Source organism: Myodes glareolus, chromosome 2 (assembly GCF_982192425.1).
Source record: "Myodes glareolus chromosome 2, mMyoGla1.1, whole genome shotgun sequence".
NCBI classification, from domain to species: Eukaryota; Metazoa; Chordata; class Mammalia; order Rodentia; family Cricetidae; genus Myodes; species Myodes glareolus.
Window position 1 is genome coordinate 1452521 of NC_142027.1, and position 27294 is coordinate 1479814.

Here is a 27294-nt window from a genome sequence, read left to right on the forward strand (position 1 = left end):
ATGCCTCCTGCAGTATGGGACAGACTTTGTAAAAGACCTTGAGGGTCTAATCCTTCCAGTTGTTTCAGGAATGCATCAGCCAAGGCTGGAACATCATCATGCTCAAACTGTCAGCCAAATACCTCTTGTATGTTTAACTGCAGGCTATTAATAATCTTAGAAGCAGATATATTTCCTTCTAAGTATTGCTGAATTAATTGCCAATCATGTTCAGAGTCATTATAATGCAAGCTGGTCACACAAAAAGTAGTGGAATTCCAATCACACCTAACCCAGATTTGTCTTTCTATAACCAAAACCTTCTTCCCAAACCAGTTAACTGTTTGCTTGAGAATGTTAATTTGAGTCTGCAGTCATGTGTCAATCTGTGTTTGGGCTAACCACAGCTCATGGGAATCTTTATGCCATTGTTCAACAAAATGCTTAGTCTGGAGGGAAGTATGTAGAGCCATTCCTGACATGGTGGCTACCGTGGCTACAGCTATAAGACTTAAAACAACTGCCAGAACCACTCCAATCATACGCTTAGTGCGCTTAAGAAGTTTGGTAAAAAATCCCATCACAATAGTATCAACAGGATTCTGGGACCATTCCTGGCCCAGTTTAATGGGTAGCCAAATATGGGTTCTTTGTTGCAGAAGCACAATGCTGTCCCCAGGTTGTAAAGAAACAGAGGTATTAAGACATGAATACAAACGGCAAGAGGAGCAGGACATTCCTAGCCCAAAAGTAACCCTTCCAACAAGAAAAACATACGGAAAAGGCACACAGGCAGTAACATTATATTTTTGAAAAAGGGTAAATGAATAACTAGAAGCAGATTGAGCAGTCCCACTAAATGACCCATTAAACAGCATAACAGGTTTCAACACGGCAGCAATCTTCCAAAGGTGTGTCTGCACAGCTGCAGGAGCAGAGAACGAAGCCATCCGCAAATCTGCGATGCCACCATCTCCCCAGGCCATCAGGCGGGAACCAGTCACGATACCCTCTTTAGGGTCAGGCATCCTAGTGGTTTGAGATAAATCACACAATGTCAAATTCCATTCAGAGCAAGTGTTAATAAATTGTCCATATGGTCCCCACGCAACGTAGGGGCCCATGCGCTTCCCAAACTTTCCTTGACATTCTTGCCAGGAAAAGTACTGATGTCTCAAATCAACATATGTAAAGACAGAGCAATATGGAATAGTCAATTCATCAGCAAATTTAACGTTATTCCAGGTCTCATTAATAGACCAAGCAGATACCTGCTGTAGCCAAGTGCGTGATGTTTTAGTACGATTCCCAGGAAGCAGCCAATGCTGCCACCCAAATGGCAAGCAAGGAGGCTTGCCAAGGCAGATGGGCAAACCTGAGCCTGTATGAGAAAAATTATAAGCACTTCCATCATCTTTGTTAAGGTGTGTCAAATTGCCCCAAGAAGGGGGGGGGGGCAGGATGGCTGGGTAAGTAAAGATAGATGCGTCCACATCTCCCCAAAACACCGGCTCAAACAAAGGTGGATTAGGGATATAGGTCCCGTAATTTACTCCCGCTTCCACAGAAGAGGTTACAGACAACAAAGCACACATAGCCAGAAACAGGTTTTTCACGTTAGGTGTTTTGCCTGTAGGAGCCAAAATCTTTTGTCCTTCAAAAGTTAATTTTTTAATTTGCCCCCAACTAGGTAAAGGTGTGGCCTGATTATGTCGAGGTCGGCGTCTACGTGGTCTGCACAGGAATATCAGGTGGTGTAGACAATGGGGGGCTCTGATTGCGAGCCCTCTGGTGCAGATACGGAGCCATTCTTATCGGGCCATGCCTGGATCCATTATTGTTGTCCATTGCCTATGGAGACAAGACCATATCCCCTGCCTCTATGTATTAACACTCCTGGCTGCCATTCGGTATCCTTAGCCAATTTTATCCATACTGATTGATTCAGATGTGGATATCCTTCTTTCTCTGTAAAATGCTTCTCTGCTCTAGTCAATATCTCTCCTTGTGGTAAATTTAGAAAATTCAAAATAAACAGTGTTTGATGTAATATAGTTCTTGCATTATTCTGTAAGGTGTAAAATAATTCCATTCCAAAATCCTCCTTTTTAATTTTTTAATTTGCATTTTTAAAGTACCATGAACATGCTCAATAAGGGTCTGACCCTGAGGATTATATTCAATGCCTGTTTTATGAATTATATTATGCAAGGCACAAAAGCGTGCAAAATGCTGGCTGGTATAAGCAGGTCCATTATCAGTTTTTAAGATGGCTGGCACACCCATAATTGCAAAAGTCTCGAACAAATGTTGAATAACATGTTGTGTGCATTCTCCAGGGAGAGCAGTGGCCCACAAAAATTTAGAATAAGTATCTATGGTCACATGTACATAGGATAAGCGACCAAATGCAACTACATGAGTAACATCCATTTGCCACAATTCATTGGGAGATAAACCTCTAGGGTTAATTCCAGAAGGTACAATGTGAAGATGCATGGGACGACAAACAGGGCAATCTTTAACTATTTGTTTTGCCTGCTGATATGGAATTTTATACTGTATATGTAAATGGCCAGCATTGGAATGATACAGGGCATGGTCTTCTTCAGGAGTAATAAAGGCTAGTAATTTAGTTACCTGAGCATTTCCATAAGTAATAGGCCCAGGCAAGGAAGTATGAGAGCGAACATGGGTAATATATAGTTTGTTATTGCGATGCTGCAATAAATGCTGTAAGGATTTAAAAAGAGATAATAAGGATTGTTTTAGGGAATAAATAACTGCATTATAAATGTTTTGTACCACGCCCACTACATAGGCTGAATCTGCTACAATATTAACTTCACAAGGAAATTCCTGTAATACCTTAATAACTGCAAATAATTCATTCTGTTGAACTGACCCCAAATCTGTATTTTGTACCCAATACTTATCAATGGTCCAAGAGGCACATTTTTTAAAAGAGCCATGTGTAAACATGGTGGGTGCTGCTAGGGGATACCTAGCAACTATGTCATTTATAACAAATTGCTGTCTGTGGAAGCAATCCCATAATTTACTAGATGGAAAATGATATTCAATATTACCAGTAAAGGAGGCTAAAGCTATTTGAATTCTTGAGATGTCTGTAATAAATATTCAAATCTATCCTTAGCTAATGGAACAATTATAAATGAAACATCCATACCTGTTAGAGTTATAGCCCTCTGTCTACCCTGCTCAATTAATAAGGCAATCTGCTGCTCATAGGGCATAATATTTTTTGCAAAGTGATGTCGAGTATAAATCCATTCAGCTGGGCGCAGCGCCTGACCAAGTAATGCGATGGGATATTTCCATGTATCAAGAATATAAAGAGTTAAAGGCTGCAAAGGATCAATACGTTCTAAAAAAGGCTTCTTTCAATTGTTGCTCATATTGTAACTCTGCTTCTGCCTCTTTGGTGAGGTTCCTGGGGCTAGTAAGAGAAGAATCTCCGTGTAACAAAGAGAATAAATTATGTAACTGATAGGTAGGTATTCCTAATGTTGGGCGAGGCCAATTAATATCCCCTAATAATTTCTGAAAATCATTTAAAGTTTGCAAACTATCCCTTCGCAAGGATACCTTTTGAGGGCGAACAGTAGTACGAGATACTACATACCCTAAATAATTTACCACCAAATCTCTTTGAATTTTCTCTGGAACGATTACCAAGACAAAAGGTTCAAATTAAGTGGGCAAAACTTTTAATAGGGATTCCAATTCCTCAATATCTGGTCCAGCAAACAAAATATCATCCATATAATGGGAAATATATAAACGAGGCCAGAAATGACGCACCAGATTCAAAGCTGCATCAACGTAAAGTTGACACAATGTGGGTGAATTCATCATACTCTGAGGCAGAGTTTTCCACTGAAATCGATGATGGGGACCACAATGAGTAATTTAGGGCAAGGAAAAAGCAAATCGTTTCTTATCCACAGGGTGCACGGGGATAGTAAAAAAACAATCCTGCAGCTCAATAACAATCATAGGTATATTTTGAGGAAGTGCCACTGGTGATGGAATGCCAGACTGCAAAGCTCCCATGGGAAACATGGAAGCATTAACCCCCCCGTAAATCAGACAGCAATCACCATTTACCAGATTTCTTTTGAATAACAAAAATAGGTGAATTCCAAGGGGAAGTAGAGGGCTCTATATGGCCCTTCTGTAATTGTTCGTGTACTAAAGAATAAGCGGCTTCCAATTTCTCCTTTTTAAGAGGCCATTGCTCAATCCACAGAGGTTCTTCCGAACTCCACAAAAGTTTTATGGGTTCCATCTGTGGAAAGAGCAACAGCAAGATTTCCTAATACTAAAATTGAATGTGAGTTCCCCATTGCTCCAGCAGGTCTCGTCCCAATATAGTAATGGTTACTTCCATCACATAGGGTTTTAACACCGCAACCTGGCCATCCTCAGACACTATGGAAACAAATGTTGTAGCTTGACCAATGGAATTGACAGGAGTGCTACTTACTCCTCTAATTTGGCAGGGGACAACCTGATAAGGGATGGACAAAGGCCATTCCTCCAAATTTATAATAGTAATGTCAGAACCAGTATCTACCAGCCCAAAGATACTGCGTTCTGCCAGTTGAATTTTTAGCTAAGGTTGTACTTTTGTTATCTGAGCTGTCCACAAAACATTTATCTCATCAGTACTACCAAAACCCCCTTTTCGGCTTGCTGCTGAATAGCCAATAGGTAGAAAAGGCAAAAGTAACAACTGAGCATACGATCTCCTTTAGCAAACTGGATGTCAACTGCAGCTGACATCAAAATTTGTATTTCTCCTTCATAGTTTGCATCTACAATGCCTAAATGGACATGCACCCCTTTTGCATTGAGACTGGATCTTCCTGTTAAGAGCACAAACATCCCAACAGGCAGGGGACCATAAATGCCAGTTGGAATATGCTTGGGAGAGTCCCCCAGCCCCTGCTGAGAAGGGCGTTGCTATAAAGATATAGGGTCTTTCTGTCCCTCCAATCTTCTTGCCTTTCTGAGGCTTGGATGATAGCCCATCTTTGTCATCATCTGTTGTGAAGCTGGGGAATACTCATTACTGAGTTTAAATCCCATGTCTTTCAGCAGATCCCTCTCCCACAGGGAAACGGGGAGCTCTAGATCATAAGGCTGAATACTCCCTGGATGGCCTTCATCGTCGCTCCATTGCAACTGTCTAGCACTCATATCTGGGGCTTTTGCATAACCCAGGCCTTGTAAGGTTTGAGAGGAAGTTTGAAGTGGCCATCCCGATGGCCAATCCTTCTTGGCTATGATGCTTTTATCAGCACCTGTATCCAACAGGCCAAGAATGCACTTTCCATCTACTTTAAGCATTAAAACTGGCTGTTGGTCCAAGTCAAGGGACAAAAGGGTTAAATCTGTGCCCGAGAAGACAAAACCTCTATTTCCTCTTTCTGCAGGGCAGGCTTCAAACCTCCCATGAAGACTGGGAAGGAGTATGAGCTGAACAATCCGATCTCCAGGAGAAATAGCAGAAATGCCTCTAGGTGACTCCACCATAATTTTGACTATTCCAGTATAATCTGGATCTATAACTCCAGGATGAACTCTAAGTCCCCTCAATGTTGCGGAAGACCTCCCTATAAGTAACCCTACTGTTCCTAAATTAAGAGGCCCCTTAAAGTCCAATTCTACAAGCTGGACCCCCATTCTAGGGGTTAATACGACCGTGGTGGTAGCACGGAGGTTCAGTCCTGTTGAGCCCACAGTGGCTCTCCGTGGTCCTTTGGATGTTGGAGAATAGGCCACGCCCCCTGGCATGTGTCCCCATTCTGACACTCAACTGCCCCATATATTGGCAGGCCCTGGTGGTGGGGGCCCCACTGCCCATTTCTCGGATGGGAGTCTGCAGGCGTCTGAGGCAGAGGCTGGCCATTTATATCCTTTAGAGACCGGCACTCATTTGCCCAATGTTTCCCCTTTTTACATCTTGGACATATGTCTGGCTGAGCTGAACGTTGACCACTAGGCCCTTGAAGGGTGCCTCCTCTTTCTGGACACTGCCGTTTTAAATTTCCCACTATGACACACTTAAAGGCACCTGAAGCTGCTCTTTTTCCTTGTGTTAGTTGAATCACTGCTGCTGCTAGGCCTGCATTTGTAAGCGGACTTCCCAATTCTCTACAAACCTTCATCCATGCCTCAAGGTCTCAGCTTTTGTAAGGGGTTATAGCATTTCTGCAATCCTTCGTGCATTGTTCATACACCAGCTGTTTTATCAGTGGCATAGCCTGATCTGGATCCCCAAAGAGTCTGCCTGCAGCCTCAATCATGAGAGCAACAAAGTCTGAAAATGGATCAGTGGAGCCCTGCAGGATCTTAGTAAGATTGCCACTCAATTCCCCCTGGTTGTGCAAGGCCTTCCAGGCTCTAATGCCAATTCTATTAACTTGTTCAAAGACTTGAACTGGGTACCCGGTCTGCTGATTGGCAAAGGGACCCTGGCCAAGTAGCATGTCCCTGTCCCAAGCATGGTTTTCTACTGCTTGATTGGCAGCTGCTTCCTGGTTTGCAAACTCTATCAAAAAGGCTCTCCAGTGACTGAAGGAGCGCTTGATCCAACCAGATTCTCTGGAGGAGGCTGGATTCTCTGAATGTGGCTGGCCCGAAGTCTTTCTAAAAGGCCATTGACAATGACTCTGGGACTTGTTTCCTCTGTATATTCTGGATTTTTGGGGATCCAGTCTGATTGGATACTCACCTTCCTGGTCCTGGAGGGAGTGGGGAGGAACTTGAACTACCGACAGGGCAGGAAACCCTGACTGCTCTTAGGGATGGAGAGGGAAGAGGAGAGGGAGTGGGGGGAGTGGGAGGGTGTTGGGAGGAGGGGCGAAAATGGAAACTTTTATATTTTAATAAACTTTGAAAAAAAAGGCTCTGTTGATCCTCCCAATCCAAGAACAAGGGAGATCTTTCCATTTTCTGGTATCCTCCTCAATTTCCTTCTTCAAAGACTTAAAGTTCTTGTCAAATAGGTCTTTCACTTCCTTGGTTAGAGTAACCCCAAGATATTTTATGCTATTTGTGGCTATCGTGAAAGGTGATGTTTCTCTGATTTCCCTCTCAGCTTCTTTATCCTTTGTGTATAGGAGGGCCACTGATTTTTTGGAGTTGATCTTGTATCCTGCCACGTTACTAAAGGTGTTTATCAGCTGTAGGAGTTCTTTGGTAGAGTTTTTGGGGTCGCTTATGTACACTATCATATCGTCTGCAAATAACGAAAGTTTAACTTCATCCTTTCCAATTCGAATCCCCTTGATCCCCTTATGTTGTCTTATTGCTATTGCTAGGACTTCAAGCACTATATTGAAGAGGTATGGAGAAAGTGGACAGCCTCTCCAGTATAGATATTGTCCTGGGCTCAAACACGCACGAGCAAGCCCACTCCAACCGCTGGGCATCATGCAATATAGGTTCAGGGCTTCTATCTGTGCCACCGTGAAGGAAGCGCTAGTTCCATAAGTTCTTACAGACTCAGCCAGAGATTTAATAATCTTAAAATCTAAAGGATCCTTATATCTGTTCCCTTGTGGATCCTGAAACACTGGATACGCTAGTGATAGCTCAGTTCTCACCACTTTCTAGACACCCGGACAAAATGTGCATCCGGAGCTGTCCTGGCCTCGTCCCACATAAGGTGGAGTGGTGGAGGGTGTCATGGAATGAGGTGTCGGAGCTTTTGAACCTCCTTTCTCCTTTTTTCTCTCCCTTTTTCTTAATTTTCCCTTCTCCAATTTTTTTTTATGAGCACCTGCAGCTCCTTATCTGACTCAGCAGATTCTGGATATCCTCCCTCTGACTCTTTTAATTCAGAGAGGTCTGGGTATAACTTTCCCCACTTCTGATGGTTCCTTTCACTGCTTGCCTTCTCTGACATTTCTGACCATTCCTCCTGCAACATCTCCAGCGCTGCCTGGCCATCTTCTACTGCTTCACTGCAGTGCTGGTCCTCAAGACAGCTTCTAACTAGTTTCCAAACTGGCCTAACCCCACCCTTAAGGGTCCCTTGCACAAAGGCAAAAACTAGGTCTCTCCCTACCTTCTCCCACGATGATATTGAGAGACTCCCTGAAACGGCAAACCAGGGTACAATGGTATCTCACTCGTTCAGAAACCTCTCCAAAGTGCTTCCTTTTATCTTTAAATTCTTTGAACGTAGCAGTTCGTTAAGAGCCAAGAAAATTGGCTGTGACTGAGAAGCGCCCATAATTATTTTTCCTTTTACTTTTGGTTCATCAACTTGCGAAACCGCACTACGCTCTCTTTATCTAAAGAGTAGAGCAATTACCACCCCCCCACGCTCTTGTCGCGGTTGTTCTCTCTTTGTTTACAGAGTAGAGCAATTAAGCCATGCTCTTATTGCGGATTCCCAACTTACCTGGGAACTTTCCAGTGTACTGCCCTGGCTGCAGAAATTTCTGAGTCCTTGACAAGAGGGGTCTCCATAGGGGCCACCACTTGTGGCGTCCGCTTTGACCAGCAAAAAAGACGCAACACAGACTCTTCTAACTGCAGTTTATTCAGGAACCTTGAACAACCTTCTGACCCCGGGGAAAGCCCCTCAAAGCTAGAATAGCCTCTGGGTAGCCAACCCAGCAAGACACATGGGAAATGGGGATAGGCCCAGGTACGCAGAAGCAAGCCTGATTACAAATTTTGGCCAAAAATGGAAATGTTTATGATTAGAGAGCACTCATTGATTGGGGGGATGAAAGGCAGAAGCCAGTGCGATCTTTAAGGCGTGGCACAAAGCAGCTCTCTACAGTTTCTCTCCAAAATGGATTCTTTCATGACTTTGTAGATTACTGAGACATGCAAAGGCTTTACCACACTGATTACATGCATAGGGTTTCTCTCCAGTATGGGTTCTTTCATGACTTTGAAGACTACAGTGCTGTGAAAAGGCTTTACCACACTGATTCACAGGGTTTCTCTCCAGTATGGGTTATGTTTTTGAAGACTACTGTACTGTGCAAAGGCTTTACCACATTGAGTACATTCATAGGGTTTCTCTCCAGTATGGGTTCTTTTATGTTTTTGAAGATGACTGTGCTGTGCAAAGGCTTTACCACACTGATTACATTCATAGGGTTTCTCTCCAGTATGGGTTCTTTCATGAATTTGTAGATGACTGTGATGTGCAAAGGCTTTACCACACTGATTACATTCATAGGGTTTCTCTCCAGTATGGGTTCTTTCATGAATTTGTAGATTACGGAGACGTGCAAAGGCTTTACCACACTGATTACATTCATAGGGTTTCTCTCCAGTATGGGTTCTTTTATGTGTTTGGAGAGTAAAGTGACATGCAAAGGCTTTACCACACTGATTACATTCATAGGGTTTCTCTCCAGTATGGGTTCTTTTATGTTTTCGAAGACTATCGCGACATGCAAAGGCTTTACCACACTGATTACATTCATAGGGTTTCTCTCCAGTATGGGTTCTTTTATGTTTTCGAAGACTACTGTGACATGCAAAGGCTTTACCACACTGATTACATTCATAGGGCTTCTCTCCAGTATGGGTTCTTTTATGACTTTGAAGACTACTGTACTGTGCAAAGGCTTTACCACATTGAGTACATTCATAGGGTTTCTCTCCAGTATGGGTTCTTTCATGAATTTGTAGATGACTGTGATGTGCAAAGGCTTTACCACATTGATTACATTCATAGGGCTTCTCTCCAGTATGGGTTCTTTCATGACTTTGAAGATGACTGTGCTGTGCATAGGCTTTACCACACTGATTAAATTCATAGGGTTTCTCTCCAGTATGGGTTCTTTCATGACTTTGTAGATTATTGAGACATGCAAAGGCTTTACCACACTGATTACATTCATAGGGTTTCTCTCCAGTATGGGTTCTTTTATGACTTTGAAGACTACAGTGCTGTGAAAAGGCTTTACCACACTGATTACATTCATAGGGTTTCTCTTCAGTATGGGTTCTTTTATGTCTTTGAAGATGACTGTGCTGTGCAAAGGCTTTACCACACTGATTACATTCATAGGGTTTCTCTCCAGTATGGGTTCTTTCATGAATTTGTAGATGACTGTGCTGTGCAAAGGCTTTACCACACTGATTACATTCATAGGGTTTCTCTCCAGTATGGGTTCTTTCATGAATTTGTAGATGACTGTGATATGCAAAGGCTTTACCACACTGATTACATTCATAGGATTTCTCTCCAGTATGGGTTCTTTTATGACTTTGAAGACTACAGTGCTGTGAAAAGGCTTTACCACACTGATTACATTCATAGGGTTTCTCTCCAGTATGGGTTCTTTCATGAATTTGTAGATGACTATGATGTGCAAAGGCTTTACCACACTGATTACATTCATAGGGTTTCTCTCCAGTATGGGTTCTTTTATGTTTTTGAAGACTACAGTGCTGTGAAAAGGCTTTACCACACTGATTACATTCATAGGGTTTCTCTCCAGTATGGGTTCTTTTATGTCTTTGAAGATGACTGTGATGTGCAAAGGCTTTACCACACTGATTACATTCATAGGGTTTCTCTCCAGTATGGGTTCTTTTATGACTTTGAAGACTACAGTGCTGTGAAAAGGCTTTACCACACTGATTACATTCATAGGGTTTCTCTCCAGTATGGGTTCTTTCATGAATTTGTAGATGACTGTGATATGCAAAGGCTTTACCACACTGATTACATTCATAGGGTTTCTCTCCAGTATGGGTTCTTTCATACCTTTTAAGATGACTGTGCTGTGCAAAGGCTTTACCACATTGATTACATTCATAGGGTTTCTCTCCAGTATGGGTTTTTTCATGCCTTTTAAGTTCACTATAATGTGCAACAGTTTGACCACACTGATTACATTTATAGGGTTTCTCTCCAGTGCATATTTGTTTATGCATTTGAAGGTGACTGTGATGTGAAAAGACACTACCACATTCATTTTCTTCATAGCATTTCAATCTAGTATTTGTTTTTTCATGACTGTGAAGATGACTGTCCCATGCAAATGTTTTAACACATTGAGAATATGCAGAACGCTTTTTTCTAGTTTGACTTTTTTCAAGCCTACAATGATAATGGTACATGTGAAAGCATTACTACATTTAATACATTGTTGAATATTTTTATCTGATTAAGTTAATTTTACAATTTAGTCCTATTTTAAAGAGGAATTATATGTTAAGGTTTTATCACCATGTTTACAATATTGTTTTTCCCCTTCATTAAGGCTTGCTTTCCATTGTTGAAGATAACTGATAACAGCCTTTAGTATATGGTTCACAATTACAGAATCTTTTTTTCTGTATGAGAACATTCATATATTTGAAGAGAACTGAAAAAACTCAGAGCTTTACCACTCTTATTGCATTTATAACATTTCCTATACTGCGAGTGATGCTACATTTGTTAAGTGAATTAGGACACAGAGAAGTTTTTACACAGTCCTAGTACTCATGGTGCTTTTCTGAAATGTCAGTTTGTTGATATATTACTTGTATACGGGTTCATCAAATTCAATAAGTATACTTAACATGGGGACTGCTACATATTTTCTATTTGTTCTGAGAGAGGTATGATATATCTTTTCACATCCCTATGCTCATGTGTCTTGTATCCAGAGTAATAAATGATGTACCTAGTAAAGGAAGAATAACAAATATAAGATTTCCACATTGAGTTCACACAGTTTGACTTTGTGTCCTCATAAACTTGTAGTATATGGATTAAGGCAACTCCAAAACAGCTGCCCTTTGATTCGTAACTCTAAATGCCCCCTCACTAAACTTAACACAGTCACAAGTGTATGGGTTAAATTACCTTTTCTATGGACTGTTAGTGAAATAGATAGTTTTAGAGATATACTTATCACCTATTCAACATGCATATCTTTTATAATATGAATAATATGAGATAAATGGATTGACAACTTTACAATAATATAATAGCTCTCATTGTACTATGATTCAAATGGTAATATAGGTTAAGACATTGTTTTCTTAACTTCTTTCTTAAAACAATGGTTTGCAAATGTAGTTCACCTATCTGAAATTAAGGTATATGATTTTGTGAGAATTTAATAAACATCAATGCACTTTATTATTTACACTGTTGCTTTTGTTTAAAACATATAGGATTAATTACAAATTCTTCAGAGGTACATTTGTATCAGCTTATACATGAAAATTACCTTTCATGTCTTCTAGAATTTTGACAATGTTCTTCAAAATTATGGTCTTCCCAACTGTATCCTAAAATATAATGCCAGAAATTGTATGATTTATATTAAAAATTGTAAAAAAAATTACTTACCATTTGAAGCAAACCTTAGAACCATGCCTGATTTATTTACCCCATTCTTCTTTTTTAACCATATTACAAAAGAGCATCAGTAACCAATGAATAATTGTCGCCTTGTATGAAACATAAAAGATAATACAGTCTTACCTATAGTACTGAGGTTTCTGTAGGTCTCTACCATCACATCTATGTAGAGACTCTTCTGGGAAGGATCCAATAAAGTCCATTCTTCCCAAGTGAAGTTGACATGTACATCATCATAGGTCACTGAATTCTAAAATATCACATACATGTGTACAAAAGAAAGTATAATTTTGACAACACTGTAAATGTATACTTCTTTGACAGTATAGTCATATAATTCTGGTGCTCCCCATACTTATTCCATGACAAAGACATCATAATTTAAGCACCAAGACACTTTAGAAGCAAACTGAATAGGAGGTTCACCTCTGCCATTTCTGAACCCTTTGAATGAGTTCAGAACCTTGCAAGAAAAATGCTTACTAACCAACAATGAAAGATGCATAAACAGAATATCAGTACAGAGTACAGATAAAAAAAATTGTATGAATGATTAATTCCTAACTACAAAAAAGAAAATAAAAGAAAATTCTGGATGCATTGAATCATGACTCTCTAATCTTTGCACTCAGAAGGCAGAGGCATGTATATCTGTCTGCCTCTGAGTTGAATACCAGCCTAGTCCAAGCAATCAATACTAGCGCAGCCAGAAATATATGTTAAATACCTGTTTTACATGGAAAAAAATCAACCAAACAAGCATAAAAGCTAGAAATAACTCATAGGTTTTTTCTGAAGTTTCTACAAACAGTTATGCATTCACTTCAACTCTTTATTCATCTACCAGAAAACTGAAGTGCCCCCAACTTAAACTGCAATATAAATGAGATTTTACTAAAAGGCACTGTGTTTGTAAAAAATTAAAAATGGGCAAATGAAATCAATATGCTTAGAAATTAATATGCTGATTACAAATAATAAACACAGAGCAGGAAAGATGGCTCAACAGTAAAGAGTCCTCCTGGTCTTGCATAGAGGTGGGCTCAAGGACTTACATGGGGGAATAGTAACTATCCATTATTCAAGTTCAAGGTTTCTAATACCATCTTTTGATCAATGTAAAGACCAGGTACTCACATGGTGCATATCCAAGTATTCAGGTATAACACTCTTTTAAAATAAAAATTCAAAACAAACAAAACAGGCAGGAAGAAGGTTATGCACCTGCAATCCAATAACACAGAAGGCACAGGCAGTATTAATGTCATGAGTACATGCTATCCTGGGAAACATAATGATACCCTCTGTCAAATTTTAAAATTCAAGATATGGGTGAAGCTCAGTACAACACCATATGCTTGATAGGAACAAAACCACTATGCAACAATATAAAAACTAAAAAGCCCACCTTTAATCCCAGGACTTGGGAGTCAGAGATTCTCTGAGTTTGAAGCCAGCCTGATATATAGAGCTACTTTCAGGACAGCGAGGGCAACACAGACAAACCTTGTCTTCAAAAAATAACAAACAAAAATGAAAACAGTAGGCTACCAAACCACCTTAGCACCAATTAGCAGCAAATTCTACTGAATTTTGTGTGATTTATTGATAGAGTTTATGATGGTGGAAAGTTATGACAGCAAAAGAAGAAAGCTGACTGATTAGTTTCAACCATAATACAGCAGGCACAAAGAACAGGAAATGGGTTGAGGATGTAGAAACTCAAATTGTGGAATTCTTTCTGTATGCTGTGATTATCATTAGTTAATAAAGAAACTGCTTTGGGATTATAACAGAGCTTTGGGACAGAACTTAGGTAGGTGGGAAAACTAAACTGAATGCTAGAAGGAAGAAAGCAGAGTCAGAGAGAAGTCATGTTGTAGAAGGAGTGGTGGGCAGCATTCCCTCCTGGCTCCTGCATGGCTAGCTTCACACCCAGAAATAACAACATACAAACTGTATTCATTTAAACACTGCCTGCCCCATTAGTTTCAGACTCTTATTGGCGAGTTCTCACATCTTGCTTTAACCCATATTTAGTAATCTGTGTAGAACCATGAGGTGGTGGCTTACCAGGAAAGATGCTAACCTGTGTCTGTCTTGGAGGGGAGAATCATGGCATCTGTCTCACTGCCTTCTTCCGAGCATTCTGTTCTGATTACTACACCTACCTAATTTTTTGTCCTATTAAAGGGCCAAGGAAGTTTCTTTATTAACCAATGAAAGTACACATAGACAGATGACCCTCCTCCATCAGAGACAGACGCTGAGAAATTTAACTGGTAAGCCACAGACACATGACAATACACAAATTAATAGAAATTGATTAAATTAATATGTAAGCGTTAGCCAATAAGAAGGTAGAGCTAATGGGCAAAGCACTGATTTAATTAATATAGTTTCTGTGTGATTATTTGGGGCTGAGCAGATGGGAAATAATAAGCGGCTTCCCACAACAAACTGGTGCCCACACAGCCAACTAAAAGCCACTTAAAATCTTAGAGCGCTAGGAAAGGAATTCTAGATACTAAAAAATGAAGTTTAGCCACATTTATTTCCCCAAAAGGATTTTGCTTACTGGTAACATGCTGCGGCTCCTTTTAGAGAAGTTTTCCTGATTTAGAGGTAGCAGAAAAAAAGCTGAAGATTTTCATATAGTTATCCTACTGGATATTGGAAGTAGACAAGATTGCCAGGCAAAACGTGGGTGCACGGGGGTGTGCAGGAGTGGATGTAAGGGGAGATGGGTAGAGACAAGGGAGAAGAGGAGGATTTGGGAAAGCTGGGGGAATGGGATGGGTAGGATGGAGGAAGGGTGGATATGGGAGCAGAGAAGTAAATATCTTAATTAAGGGAGCCATTATAGGGTTTGCAAGAGACTTGATTCTAGAGGGGTTCCCAGGTCCAAGGAGAAATTCCCAGATTGTTCCTTGGGCAGCAGAAGAGAGGGTGCCTGAACTAGTCTTGTCCCATAGCCACACTGATGAATATCTTGCATATCACCTTAGAACTTTCATCTGGCAATGGATGGAGATAGAGACAGAGACCCACATTGGAGCACTGGACTTAGTTCCCAAGGTCCAAATGAGGAGCAGAAGGAGGGAGAACATGAACAAGGAAGTCAGGACCACGAGTGGTGCGACAGAGATGGTGGGACTGATCTAATGGGAGCTCACCAAGGACAGCTGGACTGGAACTGGTGGAGCATGTGATCAAACTGGACTCTCTGAATGTGGCTGTCAATGAGGGCAGACTGAGAAGCCAAGGACAAAGGCACTGGGTTTTGATTCTACTGCATGGACTGACTTTGTGGCAGTCTGGTTTGTTTGGATGCTCACCTTTATAGACCTGGATGGAGGGGGGAGGACCTTGGACTTCCAACAGGGCAGGGAACCCCTAGTGCTCTTAGGACTAGAGGGAAGGGGAGGTGGGAAGGGAGAGGGAAAAGAGAGGTGGGGAGGAGGTGGAAATTTTTAATAAATAAATGAATAAATAAATAAATAATAAAGCTGAAAATTTTGAAATGCCGGCTTTCCAGACTGTGCTGCCAGAGGGAAATCTGACTCTTCATGGAGGACCAACTATGGGGTCTGTGAGCAGATTTCTAATAGCAACGTAGACCCCATGTAAGCCAGAAAATGGGGCAATGTACATGGCTCTTGGAGGCAGCAAATATGCCTCTGCCATGTTGTAATATGTGGAGCAAGCAGGCAGGCCATATTTACTCTACCAATGGTACAGCTTAAGTTCATAAGAAGTGCTTAGCATTTTAAGAAGCGCTCCTTATTTTTCAAAAACAGAAGATAATGACAATTTCTGGGATCAATACAGTTGTAGCTTCCAAGATCATATAGGATTTGCCTCTGTAAACTGTAAATATGTTTTGTTCCCATTGGTTAATACAAAAAAAAAAACTGCTTTGGGTTTATGGCAGCACATGATAGAGCAAGGTAGGAATTCCAAGAAAAGATAGAGGTGAAAGAAAGGAGAGTCAGGGAGATACCATGTAACTTCCAAAGGAGACAGATGCCAGATGGAACCTTACTGGTAGGCCACAACCATTGGCAATACACAGATTAATAGAAATGGGATAATTTAAGATGTAAGTGTTACTTAATAAGAAGCCAAAACTATTGGCGAAGCAGCGATGTAATCAACATAATTTCTGCGTAATTATTTCTGGGCAGCCAGAAAACCAAGAGCCTCTGTCAACAGAATGGTGTCAAAATGAGGCAACTTCATCAACAAAAAACCTGAGAGAGTTAAAAAAAATCTAGACACAAAAGAACAGAGTTAAGTAAGACTTCTTGGAAGTGACATATTTTTCCAGATGGGCTTTGTTAGATGACAGCAAGTAAGGGTGCCACACCTCCTATAAGAGATATCTTCCTGACTCAGCATTGGCAACAATTGATGCACAGCTTCTTTAGGGAAGGGCTTCCTGCTTTGTGCTGGCACAAATAGCTCTGTCTCTTTTGGGAGGTACTGCACTGAAATGGGGAGTGTGTGCACCATGTAACAAATTGCTTAATGGAGACATAGACGCACCAAGTTCCTGCTAAGCCAAACCAATATATATTTTAAAGGTATCTTGACTTCAAAATTTGGCTCTAAGGATATGGTGCTTTGGAAAAAAGGTTCTGCTTTTGTTTCTGCAGAGGATGAGAACCTGTTGATTCCTTCCAGAAAAAGGTTGTTTGATGGACCAAGATCCCCTGATAGGTTCCATGAACCCTCAAAATTACTAAGACCAACAAAAAGCAGAAGGCAATTTGAAGAAAACTACTCCAAAATTCTCAAATATTGTTTATAAATGTTTATTTACATTTAAAGGGGACATAATATAGAGATAATATTTTGCATTTGTACAGATTTTGGTCTATTGATACAAATTTAAGGTCAATATTGTTAAATGAATCTCTGGTCTTGTTTAAGGTATTTGATAAATACGAATTAATAGATAGTCATTTATAATAGTTAAACTTGGAGTCATATTAGCTAGGCTTTCTAGATGTACGGAGATATATTTCATATTGATAGATATTCTTCAAATCTTTCAAAGACATACAGAATATGGCATTTTAAATGTTTTCAAAACAGGCCATTGCATGACAGTGAGACATGTCTCCTTCTGGTAGTACCAATTATTTCAGAGAGGTTGATGGGCATTGCAAAAACTCGTTATGGAATTTGTCTTCAATGTGACAAGGCTAGCCATTTGGGCAAGAAACTGCTCTTGCCTGGATTGCTTGATGGTATGTTGTATAAACTGCACAAGCAGGACCTACAAAAAATGACTGTTAAAGTTGCCTAAAGGTGAGACAGTACCTGTTTCATGAAACAGTCTGTTAGACATTCTGAAGGACACAAAAAAGGTGACTGAGATACTGTCATTATAGGTGGAACTGCCTTTGAAATTTTCTGCTTCATGGAAAAGTCTGCCAGACACTATGGGCCTGTAAACTGAAGATGGATGCCCCAATGTTACAAAAGAATTTTGGAAAACGGTCCAGGCAGCAAGATGTTTTTGTCAATTCTAGAGTTTTGGAAGTGCTTATAACTACTTAGGAAATATATATCCTTCTGAAGTCATTGCTGGAGTTGAAGAAAGACAGTTTTATAATTATAATAGATTAGATATAAAACTTTAGACTCACAAAGATAGAATAGTTGATAGAGTATTTTCCTCAATTTGCCAAAATAAATGGACTAAATATTGTAACTATAATTCTTGCTTGATGATTTTTTTGTTATATGTAATCTTGCTATATCAAAGTTAAAAACCTTTCTTTTTATTTAGACAGAAAGTGGGGGTGTTGTGCAATTCCCCTCTGTATGCTGTGAATATGTTTTATTCCCATTGGTTAATAAGGAAACTGCTTTGGGCCTATGGCAGCACAGAATAGAACAGGTGGGAATGCCAAATGGAGATAGAGGAAAAAAGAAGGCAGAATCACAGAGAGGCCATGTAGCCACTGAAGGAGACAGATGCTGGATGGAACCTTACCAATAGGTCACAGCCATGTGGCAATACACAGAGTAATAAAAATAGGTTAATTTAAGATATAAAAGTTACTTAATAAGAAGATTAATCTATTGGGTATACGGTCTTATAATTAATAAAATTTCTGTATAATTATTATGAGTCTGGGCAGTGGGGAAATGACCAAGCATCTTATGTCTATAAAAGGATATAGTGAAGTTTGCAAGCTATACAGCACACACGAGATTAATATCTAAGTTCAATTGTCCTGTTAAGCATTCATGATTCGTTGACTACTAAGTGATCATACAAAGAAGCACAAATCAGCCTGAATGCTTCACTGCCTGAGGGAATGCAACAGTCTGTCAGGAACTGGGAGGTATAGAGTGACCCAGGAACCATGGACTTTAACCTAGTCTCTCAAGGCAGTTAGGATGGGCAAGCTGGATGATTCCATGAAGAGTCTACTGCCCAGTAAAATCCTATGACCTTGATCTCCACTGTCTGCCATTACTTGCAACATTCCCATCTTCTAGGTCCTACAAGAACAGATGATTAAGCTCTTTGTCCAGTTTTCTAATATCTTAAGCATTCTTATAAGAGTCAACATTCCCAGGTTCTTTGCAGCAACAAAATCCTCTTTGAGTCCCACTTTTGTTCCAAATTTCTTCTCTGTTGCTGTTATTAAATTATGCAATCAAAAGCAACTCAGGAAATGAACATGTTTATTTGGTTGTTAACCCTATTTCACAATTCTTCCTTATGAGAGCTTAGGCTAGATACTCAAGCTAATAACTAAAGGCAAAACAAGTGGAACCATTGTTTTCTGGCTTTCCCTCTTGCTTTGTCACTGTCTTGTGCTCAACTAGCTCTCCTATCTATCCCAGGGCTGCTTGCTGAGAGATAATGCCAACACAGTGAAAGAGCCTTCCTATATCAATCAAAATCGACAAATCTCTCTCAGATACCTAAATCAGGTATTCTGAACTAGGCATACTCTCAATTGGTATTTTCTCAGATCACTCTAAGCTATGTCATGCTGGTAGCTGAGTCTATCTAGAAAGAGACAATAATATACAAGAAGGCTTTAACGATCCAAAGGCAATGTATTAATCATATCAATCACTTAAGCAGCAAAAACACAAACAAAGATAGATACGCCAGGAAATGGAAAGAGGCAAACATCTAAGATAAAGAAGAGAAAACTAAAGAAGATGCAATGGAGGGGTAAGTGTGCTCCTGACCCACCACAATAGCCCAGTAAGGGAACACACAATTTTCCCGCCACCCTCATCTCCCTGGGTATTCCGAAGGGGCGGCTTCCCCCAGCTAAGCCCTCTCTCCTCATACCCCATCCCTGTTTTCAGCCAGGAACCCCTTGCCTTCCTCTCTGTGTTTTTCGGGGCATAAAATCCCCCAGCCCAACCTGTGTGGGCACTGAGACAGGGCGGTGAGTGCAACCCGGCAGGAGAGAGTTCTTTTGTTTTAATAGCCTGCCTGCAGCAATGTAGGACTGCAGACAGGGAGATTCATGGCAAGCAAGGGGCACTGATCCTGTAGCAGAAGATCCAGCGGAGGAAAGAGCCATTGGAGAGCATTTGAAGGAAGAGATGGGCAGGCGCCAAGGAAAGAATTACTCCATCAATCTGAAAAACAACATGAAAACACCAGATCCCAGCGATCTTACTACAGAAGGACTTGAACACCCTATTCCGGAAGAAGTGGAAAACAGTGTCATTATGAAAGCAATAGAGTCCCTTACACAGGGTATGAATAACTCACTTAAAGAAATAGAAGAGAAATATAATAAAAAGATGGAAGAAATGAGTAAAGAAATGGAAGAGAAATATAACAAAAAGTTTGAAGAAATGAGTAAATCCGTAAACGACACCCTGAGAAACCAAGAAAAAACAATCAAACAGGTAATGGAAACAGTTCAAGAATTGAAAACTGATATAGAGGACATGAAGAAACACAAACTGAGGGCCGGCTGGATATGGAAAATCTAGGTAAACAAACAGAGACTTCAGAAACAAGCATAACCAATAAAATACAAGAGATAGAAGAACGAATCTCAGATTATGAAGACACCATAGAGAAAATAAGTGCTCTGACCAAAGAAAACAGCAAATCCAACAAATTCTCATCACAAAACATTCAGGAAATCTGGGCCATTATAAAAAAACCAAATCTAAGAATAATAGGGGTAGAAGAAGGAGAAGAATTGCAGATCAAATGTCCAGAAAATATATTCAACAAAATTATAGAAGAAAACTTTCCCAACCTAAAGAATGATATTCCTATGAAGGTTCAAGAAGCATACAGAACACCGAATAGACTGGATCAAAAAAAACCCATCCCCTCGAAATATAATGATCAAAACACAAAGCATTCAGATTAAAGAACGAATATTAAGAGCTGCAAAGGAAAAAGGTGAAGAAACTTATAAAGGTAAAGCTATCAGACTTAACCAGACTTCTCTATGGAAACCCTGAAAGCCAGAAGGTCCTGGATAGAATTACTGCAGAAAGTAAGGGACCATGGATGCAAGCCCAGACTACTATACCCAGCCAAGCTATCGTTCACTATCAACAGAGAAAACAATATATTCCAGGATAAAAATAAATTCAAACAATATGTAGTTACAAATGCAGCCTTACCGAAAGTATTAGAAGGAAAATCACAACCTAAGGAATCCAACACTCCCAATACTGCCTCCAATAACTCAGACATCTAGTGACCCTTCACAAGCACAACTAAAAGAAGGGAAACACATACAATCTACTACTCAATAAAAAATAATAACCGGAGTCAACAACTACTGGTCATTAATACCACTTAATATCAATGGACTCAATTCACCTATAAAAAGGCACAGACATGGGGGAATGGGACGGGGGAGGGAGGAAGGATGGTTCTGGGAGCAGGGAAGTTTATATCTCAACTAAGGGAGCCATTTTAGGGTTTGCAAGAGACTTGATTCTGGAGGGGTTCCCAGGCCCAAGGAGAGGTCCCCAGATTGTACTCTGGGCAGCAGAGGAGAGGATGCCTGAACTGGCCTTGGCCCATAACCATACTGATGAATATTTTGCATGTCACCACAGAACCTTCATATGGCGATGGATGGAGATAGAGACAGAGGCACATATTGGAACACTGGACTTAACTCCCTAAGTTCAAATGAGAAGCAGAGGGAGGGAGATCGTGAGCAAGGAAAGCAAAATCAGAGGGGGCCCTCATCCGACGATGGATGGAGATAGAGACGGACACCCATATTGGAGCACTGGAAGTCAGGACCGCGAAGGGTGCATTCACCCACTGATACAAGGGGACTGATCGAATGAAAGCTCACCAAGGTCAGCTGGACTGGGACTGAACGAGCATTTGATCAAACCGGATTCTCTGAATGTGGCTGTCATGGGGGCTGACTGAGCCCCCGTGGTCCAAATGAAGACTGAGAAGCCATTGACAATGGCACTGGGTCTTGTTTCGTCTGCATGGACTGGCTTTTTGGGTTCCTGGCCTGTTTGGATGCTCACCTTCCTGGACCCGGAGGGAGGGGAGAGGAACTTGGATACCCCACAGGACAGGAAACCCAGACTGCTCTTGGGAATAGTGAGGGAGGAGGAGAGGGAGTGTGGGAGCGGGAGGGTATTGGGAGAAGGGGAGGAAGTGGAAAGAGTGTTTTCCGATACTTGAATAAACAAAACAAAAAAAGGCACAGACTTAGAGATTGGATATGAAAACAGGATCCAACATTCTACTGTTTACAAGAAACACACCTCAACCACAAAGACAGACACCTACTCAGAGTAAAGGGTTGGGAAAAGGTTTTCCAAGCAAATGGACCTAACAAACAAGCAGGTGTGGCCATTCTAATATCTAACAATATTGACTTCAAACTGAAATCAATCAGAAAAGATGGAGATGGACATTTCATACTCATAACAGGAACAAATTCATCAAGAAGAAGTCTCAATCCTGAATATCTATGCCCCTAATATAAAGTCATCCACTTATGTAAAAGAAACACTGCTAGAATTCAAGGCAGTCATCAAACCACACACACTAATAGTAGGAGACTTCAACACACCTCTCTCACCAATAGACAGGTCAATCAGACAGAAAACTAACAGAGAAATAAGAGAATTATTGGAGGTATCGAATCAAATGGACTTAACAGACATCTATAGAACATTCCACCCAAATAGGAAAGAATATACCTTCTTCTCTGCAGCTCATGGAACCTTGTCGAAAATTGACCACATACTCGGTAACAAAGCAAATTTCCACAGATACAAAAAAAATTAGTAACCACCTGTGTCTTCTCAGATCACCAAGGATTAAAGTTAGAATTCAACAACAATTATACCCCCAGGAAGCCAACAAACTCATGGAAGTTGAACAGTCAACTACTAAATCACCCCTGTGTCAAGGAAGAAATAAAGAAAGAAATTAAAGTCTTCCTTGAATTTAATGAAAATGAAGACACAACATACTCAAACCTATGGGACACTATGAAAGCAGTGCTAGGAGGAAAGTTCATAGCACTAAGTGCCCAATTAAAGAAAATGGAGAAAGCACACACTGGAAACTTAAAAGCACACTTGAAAGCTCTAGAAAAAAAGAAGTTGATTCACCCAGGAGTAGAAGACTGGAACTAATCAAACTGAGGGCTGAAATCAACAAAATAGAAACACAGAAAACAATGCAAAGAATCAACGAAACAAAAAGCTGGTTCTTGGAGAAAATCAACAAGATTGATAAACTCCTATCCAAACTAATCAAATAGCAGAGAGAGAACATGCAAATTAATAAGATCAGAAATGAAAAGGGGGACATAACCACAGACACAGAGGAAATTCAGAGAATCATTAGATCTAACTACAAAAGCCTGCATGCCACAAAATTGGGAAATGTACAAGAAATGGACATTTTTTTAGATAAGTACCATATACCAAAGTTGAACCAAGACCAGGTGAACAATCTAAATAGACCTGTCAGTCGTGAAGAATTAGAAGCTGTTATCAAAAATCTCCCTACCAAAAAAGCCCAGGATCAAATGGTTTCAGTGCAGAATTCTATCAGAACTTCCAGGAAGAGCTAATACCTACACTCCTTAATATATTTCACAATATAGAAACAGGAGAGTCATTGCCAAACTCTTTTTATGAAGCTACAGTTACCCTGTTACCAAAACCACACAAAGACACAACCAAAAAAGAGAATTACAGGCCAATCTCACTCATGAACATCGACGCAAAAATTCGCAAGAAAATACTGGCAAACTGAATCCAAGAACACATTAGAAAAATTATCCCTTGTGATCAAGTCGGCTTCATCCCAGAGATGCAGGGCTGGTTCAACATACGCAAATCTATCACAGACCAGTCAAGGCCCAGTCTTGCAGGAGTTGCAGGACTATCTATCCAGCACTGGGCAGCAGAGGCAGGATTAGGTGTTTAAAGTAATTTTCAGTTACATAGCATGAGGTAACAATATTATAAGCTCATAGTCTCCCACACCAGGATGGCAGAGACTCCCCCTCCCCCAAGGAATCCACACTCAACAAAGCTCAGAGGCCAAGGGCCACTACCCAGGTCACCACACAAATTAACAGAACCTGTCTGGCTCATGGCCCATTCCTTTCCAAGCATCTCTGACAGCTCAGCCAACCTGCTCTTCCTGGTCTGGGGACAGTGGCTCCTACATTCACCATGGCATGGCTTTGTGGTCCTCCGTACAGCTCCCTTAAGCAGAACAAGAGAATCCTGTAAAGAATCTGTAAACTACCTCCTACTGGTGCTCCTGATTGCCTAGGAGAGTCCTTCATTTGCTAGGATCACCCATCCTGGCTTCAAGACATTAAAATTACCCTACTGGGTGAATAGAGATCAAATGTCTCAGAGAGCAAAAACCCTCCAGGTTTGTCCTTCCACACTACGGTGAGACAAGACCCTAATTTATAGTTTAGTAAAATCCTCCATTCTCCTAGAGCACTTCCTGTACCTTCTCCAAGGCACACAGACCTATGTGTGCACATTCCATTACACACTCAATGTCCAATGTAGTCAACCCTTTACTTCATAGCTGGGAGTAACCAAACACAGGACACATTCAAACAGTAATTGTTAAACAAAAAGAGGCCATGGATTAGAATATAATAAAAGGTCCATGGGAACAGTTGGAAGCAAGAGAGAGATAGTGAAAATAATGTAATTACAATATCAAAAAAATATGGTTAAAAAGTAGAAACAAACTTCATGGTCATGTGCTCCAGAGACTAGGGATCTGTATTACAGCACACCAAGTACAACTCACATCATTCTCTCAGGGTATACAGTCATGTTAAGTAGAACTACACCATTTTATCCAGTTCTTCTAGTTTGCTTGAACTACTGTAACTACAGTAATTTGGTTTAATAATAAGTTCAGTTTTTATATCGATTCTTGAATGCATGGTCTCTGGTATGTCACTTCTCATTGCTAATGTCAGCTACTGTCACAGCAGGAAAGCTTTCACCCTCTTTCTTGTCCATCCCTTTTTCTGTTGTGACTATGCTTGCTTTACAGTTGGTCAGTGAACTAAATTCTTACACCGGTCCTACTTCACTTATAAATTCACAATAAAATATGGAGAAGTTGGAGGATACTCTTTCACTAATCTATTTCTCCTTCCCACAGACCAGTCGAGGTCCAGCTTGGAAGGAGTTGCAGGACTGTCTTTCCAGCACTGGGTAGCAGAGGCAGGATTAGGTGTTCAGAGCAATTGCCAATTACATAGTGTGAGGGAAGCCTGAGCTACAGGAGACATTGATATAAACCAGTTATTCTCAATCTTCCTAATGTTGTGATCCTTTAAAACAGTTCCTCCTGATGTGTTGAACTTCCAACTATTAAATTATTTTCACTGCTACTTCATAACTATATTTTTGCTACTGTTATGAATTATAATATAAAATATCTGTGCTTTCTGATGGTCTTAGGCCAGTCCTGTGATAGGGTCATTTGATCCCCCAAAGGGAGCCGTGACCACAAAGGTTAAGAAACCCTGCTCTAAACTGATGTAAATAAACAGCAGTTAAGACAAAATGGAATGAAATTATTAAACTAGGAAACATTGAAAAATATAGCAGTAATGCATTTAAAGAAAATGAATGTTAAAAATGATACCAATAATTGATGTTTTAAAATGATTTAAAAAACAGTAGGAAACTTATGTATACTAAATCTGAAATAGAGTAGGCCCTTCCCTGATAGAGAGAATGCCATTAATATGAGACTGTAAGACTTTATTCCATATAAAATGTTAGCTACTGAGTGTTGTAATGTGATGGTGTTAAGTCAATCGCCTGTTTCTCAAACCTTTCAGCTGACTTGACTATGTCAACTAAGGTTATACATATCTGCTTAGGAGAGTAGTCTACTTGGAAACAATATTTAGTAGTTCAAGCTAGCCTCCCTAAATTGTACACCCACCAACTCTGTCTGCCTTGATTCACATGGAAGAAATTAATACATGAAGAGAAATTACAAAGAAAGTCACTCACCATGCCCCATCAGTCCTTCTTTGTAATGGAGACCCCTGCAGTGCAGCCTGTGACCTAGCCATTATCTAGTCTGTTTCCTCATGCATTGAACACAGAACAATGTTCCTCCTCTTCTGGTCTGAAGGGAGAAGCCATGCTCCACACACAAATCCTTTTCTGTTCTGCAATGGACAGTCCACTATGTGACGCAAACACAATTTTAGAACTGTGTGGTGCTGCAGACATGTAATCCAAGTTTTAGTGTTTAGTCAAGATGAGAACAAGGGCAATGCCTTGTGGGGCTACAGACAGACAGGGTTCAAGCACATCTCAATCAAAATAGGAGACCTTGACTCAAAATTAGTTTTCAAAAAGACTGGAGATTAATTCTACAATTAATATACCTTTATGTCACAACAGAACTTAAAGTTGGTTGAGACCCTGTAATGGCCCTTTGAGCAGCATTTAGAAGCCAGTTTTTTAATGGAGGGATGGGTATTTGTGCTGGTTGTAAATCAGGTTTGTCTCCTTTATTATGGGACTGTAGCCGGTTAAAACAAACTTTTATATTTTATCATACTAATCTCTAACAGGTTAGAATAACATTACCTTTGGGGTATCTGGGGTGAAGCTCTTCCTTACCTAAACTCTACGTTGTGACTTAATGTTTCCCAAGAACTGGAAATTCTATTACCATCAATTCTACTCTACTACATCACAGTTTAGCAGTGGAGTGCTATTCTATACAGGAAATACTGTTTACAAGCTCCACAGAATTAACTCAGGATGAATCCTAAACCTAAATATTAAATATTCAATGTGCAGAACTTCTGGAAGATACTAGAGGGACCAGAGCTCTCTGACCTTGGCAAATCTGTGTTCCACTGCGACAATACAAGCACTAAGGGAGCCTGCATTTCACAGTGAAGTCAACAACAAGGGTATTTCAAAGCACAGTCCCGCTCCCAAATCTCTGAACAGGCGCAGTAAGAATAGTGAAGTCACTCAGAGGCGGCCAGCCAGCACGGGAATTTCAAAAAACATGCAGAATCAAGCAGCATCACGCAGACCCTGCTGAGGTATGCAGGACCAGAAGGACCAGGCAGAAACATGAATAACTCTGCACCTGGTCACCGACTCCTACCCGGCCAGAAGAGGATCCACAACACGGTCTCCTATGGCTCAGCTAGCTGCTTCTCCTGGTCTGAGAAAAGCCCCAAACTCACCACATTGTGATTTTCCAGCTTGTCCATGCTTTGCTCAGCTTACTGCACTCACAGCAGAGAACAAAAAACCAGAGACGCCAACTTCTCTTCAAAGTCAAGCTGGAAAATGGCCGCTGCCGGAGGAATTCTGCACAACTTATGACTGGCAGGTCACCTGAGGGCCTGATTGGCTAGCGAGGTCTGAGTGACAAGAACATCTTCCTTAGT

The 27294-nt window shown here is 40.5% G+C and overlaps 1 protein-coding gene and 1 pseudogene across 2 annotated transcripts; one reads left to right on the plus strand and one right to left on the minus strand.

The window, feature by feature from the left end:
• Window positions 1–27195, minus strand: LOC148122867 (endogenous retrovirus group K member 13-1 Env polyprotein-like). 2 transcript variants are annotated; one of them, XM_087898263.1, is made up of 4 exons: window positions 27088–27195; window positions 12473–12599; window positions 12216–12276; window positions 1–1008 (listed from the first exon to the last, which is right to left on the minus strand). In XM_087898263.1, exons 1-4 carry the CDS (start codon window positions 27112–27114, stop codon window positions 354–356), a joined length of 870 nt encoding a protein of 289 aa, XP_087754389.1. In that variant the 5' UTR covers window positions 27115–27195; the 3' UTR covers window positions 1–353. The 2 variants fall into 2 exon arrangements, with proteins under 2 accessions (XP_087754389.1, XP_087754394.1); XM_087898268.1 differs by lacking the exon at window positions 1–1008 and adding an exon at window positions 8835–10840.
• LOC148122866 (olfactory receptor 5L1-like) overlaps window positions 1–27294 on the plus strand; it is a 52963-nt pseudogene that overhangs the window by 1088 nt on the left and 24581 nt on the right.